This window comes from Bufo bufo, chromosome 1, assembly GCF_905171765.1.
Source record: "Bufo bufo chromosome 1, aBufBuf1.1, whole genome shotgun sequence".
NCBI lineage: Eukaryota > Metazoa > Chordata > Amphibia > Anura > Bufonidae > Bufo > Bufo bufo.
This window is the reverse complement of record NC_053389.1, coordinates 124,467,749-124,473,860: the sequence shown is the minus strand read 5'-3', so window position 1 is coordinate 124,473,860 and position 6,112 is coordinate 124,467,749. Positions and strand designations below refer to the sequence as shown.

The following is a 6,112-nucleotide window of genomic DNA, read 5'->3' as shown; positions in this document are numbered from 1 at the left end:
CTGCTGTGGACTACTGGAGACAGAACGAACTGCCAGCAAGGTGACTTGTGTTATATGAACTTTCCATTGTGTGTGAATTAACACCAAGACGGCAAAGTTACGTGCTGTTTTGTACCATTGCTTCAAGTGTGAATAAACACTGACATTTTGAGTTAAGAACTTGAATTTTGCCTCTGTATTGCGCCCGCTTACCCTATCTACCAGATCGAAACCCCACACAACCAACTTACTGCATGTGTAACAGCTTGCCTATAAAAATATGAGTGATTACCTGCTGCTGTAAGGTGGTGCTAACTGTCCACAGGAGCGAGCCTGCATTAATCATGATGTGTGCCAGCTCATGCGAGCCTCTGCAGAAAGAAGAGAAAGGATCTTGAGTTTCCTGCTGACGTCAGCGAGGACTATAAAATGAATAGGTGTTTTGTGTAATGATCACAAGTCCCTGACAAGCACAATGCGGAGCAGCTCAGGTTGACAGTTTGTTTGCAGTTCCCTGGAGAAGTGAAGTGCTTTTTTATGAGCTACTAAACTGCAAGATGCTGCCGCAAAGGAAACTTGCCTGGTCTGATAGGAAGAAGAAACCAAAAAGTGAAATGATGTCTGGGAAATGCGGAGCAAACCATGGGAAAGTTTCTTATTCTGCAAATCGTTTCCATAAAACATCCAGCTGTAGACCACATGAAGGGAAGACGATGTCATCTGGTGAGGTGACCTCTTCCATTCTGGCTGTACGAGGTCCCTCAGGAACTGGAAGGATGCTCAAGAAAAATGCTGTAGTCCAAAATCAGTTCCTGCCACCTATAATTTCAATGGGAACAGACAGCTTCATATCCAAGCAGCCCAGTCTTCTCTTGAGTGAGACTCTATCCAGGGTACCTGTGCAAGAAGAGGGGTGGAGGTCAAGTGGATGTTCAAGGAACCCAGAGAAAGAAAGCCTTCAATCTGCAAATCAAGGGGATGCTTTCAGACCAGTTTCTTATCCAGGTTGTGTAGTAAATCTTGGCTGCTGGGAACTCAACACCTTTGGTTTAGATGACTTAGGTAGGTCACCAGTAAAGAAGGCTGAGACCCCAGACCTCTATGGATCATGTCTCCTGGTCCTTACTCCCAGAAATGATGGTAAAGACACCAAAGCCCAACAGGTTCCTGACAGCCTTAGAAGGACAGTTGGCAAGTCACAGAAATGTCTTAACTGGAGCAAGGCCACCAGGAAAGGTATTTCTACCTGGAGAAGCTCTGAGGAACTTACTATTGGGAAGAAGGGTATAGAGAAACAGTCTTCTGGAGACTCAGCCTTTGGAACTTATACCTGGAGTGAGAATGCTGAGGTGGACATAGAATTAGGGTTTGAGATGAATATAGGAGAAACGGACCAATACACCCATCAGAGGATTATTAATTGGATTGTACAAGTCAATGCTGCTTTATTTTCTCCTACCTCTGAGACCTTGAAATGTCCCCTTACAGAACAGGACACCTCCATTAAAATTGTTTATGATGGAGATTGAGAGACAAAATTATGGACCTACAGAGTGAATCAAAAGTCAAGGACCACATCAGTCGTCTCCAACCTGCATTGAAACTACAAATCCTAGCATGTAGGAAGTTGTAGCTTACAAAAGCGGGAGGACACTTCGTAAGACCAATGTGTATACCTATGACTTTTCTTACCTACCCTTCTACTGTCTTAAATACAACACATTTTGAATGTGAAGGGGGTTATATTCCCGATTTTGACTTTCCCAGTATTTATGTTCGTGTGTAGATATAATAATATTGTATATATTGTAGTCATACAGTACTTCTGCTTATTGAAGATCTTGTCTGTTTTTCTGTTTTAGGTAAAACCTTGTCATATCATATACTGTATAGAGATATAATAAGCTGATAGCAGGAGGTCTATGAGCAAGTACATAGGGGCCATGTCCTATATACCAGCTAATCATATGGACAGGAGTAGATCCCAAACTGGATAGCCCTCCATGGCTGCCCATTTTTGTATGAAAATAAAACGTCATCACCCTGTTGTAGGTTATGTGCCAATCAATGGGACATGAGAGCAGTGTTCTTTACCTCCAACACATTTTTTTAAAATCCTTTACATTAAAATTAAAGACTCCCATATGCTCCATTACTGAGTATATTCATTGTATTGTAAATGGGATTTGTTTTTGCTGAATGTGAAATGATAGTCAGTGTATACAGATAAAAATAATATATATATACCTGTACATCTATCTATCTATCTATCTATCTATCTATATATATATATATATATATATACTTTGCAAATAACGAGGCAGCACTTCCAGCTTTCGGTGACAGGGTGAAGACCCCAAAAATTTATTCCCAGCAACGTTTCGGCATACTCAATGAGGCCTTTGTCAAGTATAAGGCCTCATTGAGTAGGCCGAAACGTTGCTGGGAATAAAGTTTTGGGGTCTTCACCCTGTCACCGAAAGCTGGAAGTGCTGCCTCGTTATTTGCAAAGTACGTATCATGGAGGAGAAGCCAACCTCTGTGGGGAATTGCACCCAGTACATGTGGTCTGACTGTGCTGCTGCGATATTTGTGAGTTTATATATATATATATATATATATATCTTCACATATTTATTTCTCTTATTTGATATCTATTTCTCTTATTTCATATCTTATTTCATACCTATCTCACTTAATATCTATCTTACTTCATATCTATCGGTGCATTCATATGGCCATGTCGATTTTGCAAACCACAAAACACTGACACAGGCTGTCTGCACCCCGCATCACAGCGCGGACTTGTTGACTTTAATTGGTCTCCAATCCGCATGTTGCGGCTAAACATAGTACATGTCCTTCCAAAAGTGCACAGAAACGCTTCCAGGTGCTTCCCGATCTGTGCAACTGCGGCACAAAAGATTGGACATGTCCTTTCTTTAGCAGCAACATACGGATCGCGGCACTCTTAGGTTTACATAGTATCTACAAGTGTGGATGGAAATAGACTGGACGAGCTATGTATTTATACACCCCATTCTCTGTATAAAGGGGATCTTGTGTACAATCAGATAGATAAATAAGATGAAGAAATAACCAATCAGATTCCATCTAAATTCCAAATTGTAAAACCTGATGTCTTAGAGGGGTTATCTGGTTTTTACAGTTTCTACGAGTCCTTAAAGGGGCTCTCCGGGAATTAAGATAAATAGCCGCCGTCCTATTAGTACACACAAAATCTGTCCTAATCACACAGCAGGACAAGTTACTTCACAACACTGAGCTAAGGAGCTGCCTCATCCTCCTCTCCTACTTGTCAGGGATTATGATCTTGAATACAGCTGATTAGATCTTCAGCTGAATCTATATAGGAATGGAGTTCATGAGCAGACATGAAGTACAGAGAGGATGTACAGGACAGACTGTGGTAATGGGGGGCTGTGGTAATGGAGACTGCATACAAGTGCTGCTGCTCATCAGACACACCCTCCTCTCTGTACTTCATGTCTCCTCATGGACTCCATTCCTACAGAGATTTAGCTGAAGATCTTATCAGCTGTATTCAGGATCATAATCCCTGACAAGCAGAGCAGAGACGAGGATGAGGCAGCTCTTTATCTCAGAGTTGGGAAGTAACTTGTCCTGCTGTGTGATTAGGACAGGTTTTGTGTGCACTAATAGGACGGCGGCCATTTTATTTCTCCTGATGATTGCTCCGCAGACAAAATGAGCCATTATAGCTAATGAAAGGTATTTGGGAATGTTTTTATAATAAAGAAATATTTAAGTATTTTCATTTTCTTAATTCCTGGAGAACCCCTTTAGGGTACATTTACATGGCCCGAGAATCGCGAACGCTCGTTCCCAACAATCTGGCCATATAAATGTGCCACCAGATGAATGAGCGAAACGCTTATTCATCTGTGATCCTGTCGTTCATGCAGGCACCACCGATCATGGCTTCTAAGCAGCAGATCGTGTTGTCTAAACAGGATTGTGCTGCACAGAAGCCATGATTCTGTATGAGGACGAGGGATCGCTATGGCAATCCCTCGTCCTCATACAGTGAAGGAGATCGCTGCATGTAAATGTCTCCTTCACTGAGAAAGAAGCTGACTGTCGGGAAGGAACACTTCTTTCCTGACAATCGGCCACTCAGTCGACCCGTGTAAATCCAGTTTTAGGGTAGTGGCAGATTGGCTTTTGAGGATCTTGGTAGGTTGGTCAGGTTATGCCATCTGGAGGCCGGCCGCCACCAAATATTATTCGATAGCTCAGAATTCTGGGCCTGCATGTCAATGAAGAGCCATAAGCCAATGCAATATGAGGCATCACTAGTGTTGCTCCTCATCCACACATTACATTAGTTATATACTGTACATAGGAACAAGCCATAACCTCTTCCCGATCACATGATTTGATAGTGCTCCTCTTATTGGTTAATAGTTCTGCATTTATTCATTAGTCTTGGTTGGCTTTGTAAATCCTCTCGTTGCTTGCATTGATGGCTTCTTAGAGTTTAGCTGGCTGCTGTGCTAACCAGTCGATGTAGAGAATGACGAGAGCCTTCTTGTATACGTACCCTTGGTCTCCATGGTGGTCACCAAGCAGATTACTGTTGTTTGACCAAAGAGTTGCATATAATTGTCAGGATGAGTGTCCTTTTGCATCGGTCCCACTTGATTTGTGTTGGCCCTTCCTGCTGCCATTTTAGACCCATCAATTTGGTGCTTTTTAATTTTTTTTTCCAAGGCCACCTTCATTTCCCAATATGCCACTGACTAAGCCGTTCACGAAGAATCCCTCCTGAGACCCCCAGTGATCAGCTGTAAACTATGGAGGAATCCAGAGGCAAGTGTTGACATAGTCTATAGCGCCACCACAGGAGAAACTCAGTATTACATTGTGCCGAATTAAATAATTGGCCCAGATTTACAAATGTATCTAGATTCGCTAAATTTTGCTACTTTGTACACCAATTTCTGGCGCAGATACATTAGTAAATGTGATCCAATGAGTTGTTTGTTTAATACAGGACAGGACAGGTCCTCCGGAGCTCTATGCAGATAATATGCCTTCTGGTTAACAGATAAGGGTGCCGGATAGGGGCACCCCACTGTATTGGATCAAAAATTTAAAACACAGTCCCCTCTCTAGTAACTTAGAATTCCCTGATAGGAAATTAGAAAATTGCTTTTCCAAACCTGACAAGAAAGTATATATTGAATACTAGTAACATGTATGTCTCTCCTGGATGGCAGGCCTTTACTGGCACTTTAGAATATAAATATCCGCGCATAAAACAGACTTTTCTGTGAAATAAAATACCTTTATTGATTTTTGAGTCTATAAAATGTGAACCAGAAAGTAAAATTACAGGATTTCTGAAGGATAACAGAATATAACACAGATGATGATAAAAAGGTGATTCACTGCTGCCCTCTAGTGTACAAGGTGAGAATAGCACTACATCCTTATTTACAGAACATTCCACTACAAGACTGTCCAGTGACTTCGGGCCATTGTCTACACCCCTGAAGATCTGGCTGTGTCATCCACCTTATAAGGCCTGGTGGCTCAGTTCCAGTGTGGGTGGCATGGCATGCTCTTCAGTGCGGAGTCCCTCTTTAATTTTGTTCAAGGAACTACTGTCTCAAAGGCTTTCATCACTCAACATTTTCTCGATCTTGGCTTCATGTCAGTGAATGGAAACATTTCATACATACAAAGTAACTGTTACAATGTATAAGTCTAAATGAAGTGGACAGTTTCCATTTCCGATTATGGCACATTTCTGCATCATAATTGGCATGCAGCAAATTTTCAAATCTGTATCATTCACCAAATTATGCTCAGAATCCACTACAATTCTGCCATGTCTGAATGTGGCTTTAGCGTGGGGGGGGGGGGGGGGGGGGGAAACTGTCCTGGACTTGGGTCTGACTAATCCACACTCATACATTGTAACAAACTGCAGTTGCATACGCTTATCAACCTTTAAATGGTTACATTCCCTGACAGCAAGCAGAGATGTGGAAGAGGTATATTAGGAAGTTTTATAGCTTTGCATCATGCATTATTTAAAGGAGTTTTCTGGGATTAAGAAAATCTGTGTGGGCTCCAAATTGAA

General features: G+C 41.9%; 1 protein-coding gene across 1 annotated transcript; it reads left to right on the top strand.

Annotated features, from left to right (window-relative positions):
- Positions 1-240: 240 nt before the first annotated feature.
- On the top strand, positions 241-2,002 carry LOC120998567. The gene is made up of 2 exons (XM_040429279.1): positions 241-1,897; positions 1,958-2,002. The coding sequence occupies exon 1, from the start codon at positions 537-539 to the stop codon at positions 1,506-1,508; it is 972 nt and encodes a 323-aa protein (XP_040285213.1). The 5' UTR covers positions 241-536; the 3' UTR covers positions 1,509-1,897; positions 1,958-2,002.
- The last annotated feature ends 4,110 nt before the right edge of the window (positions 2,003-6,112 follow it).

Coding starts and splice junctions, on each gene's coding strand:
- LOC120998567 (XM_040429279.1), top strand. CDS start 537: ATGCTGCCGCAAAGGAAACTTGCCTGGTCTGATAGGAAGAAGAAACCA.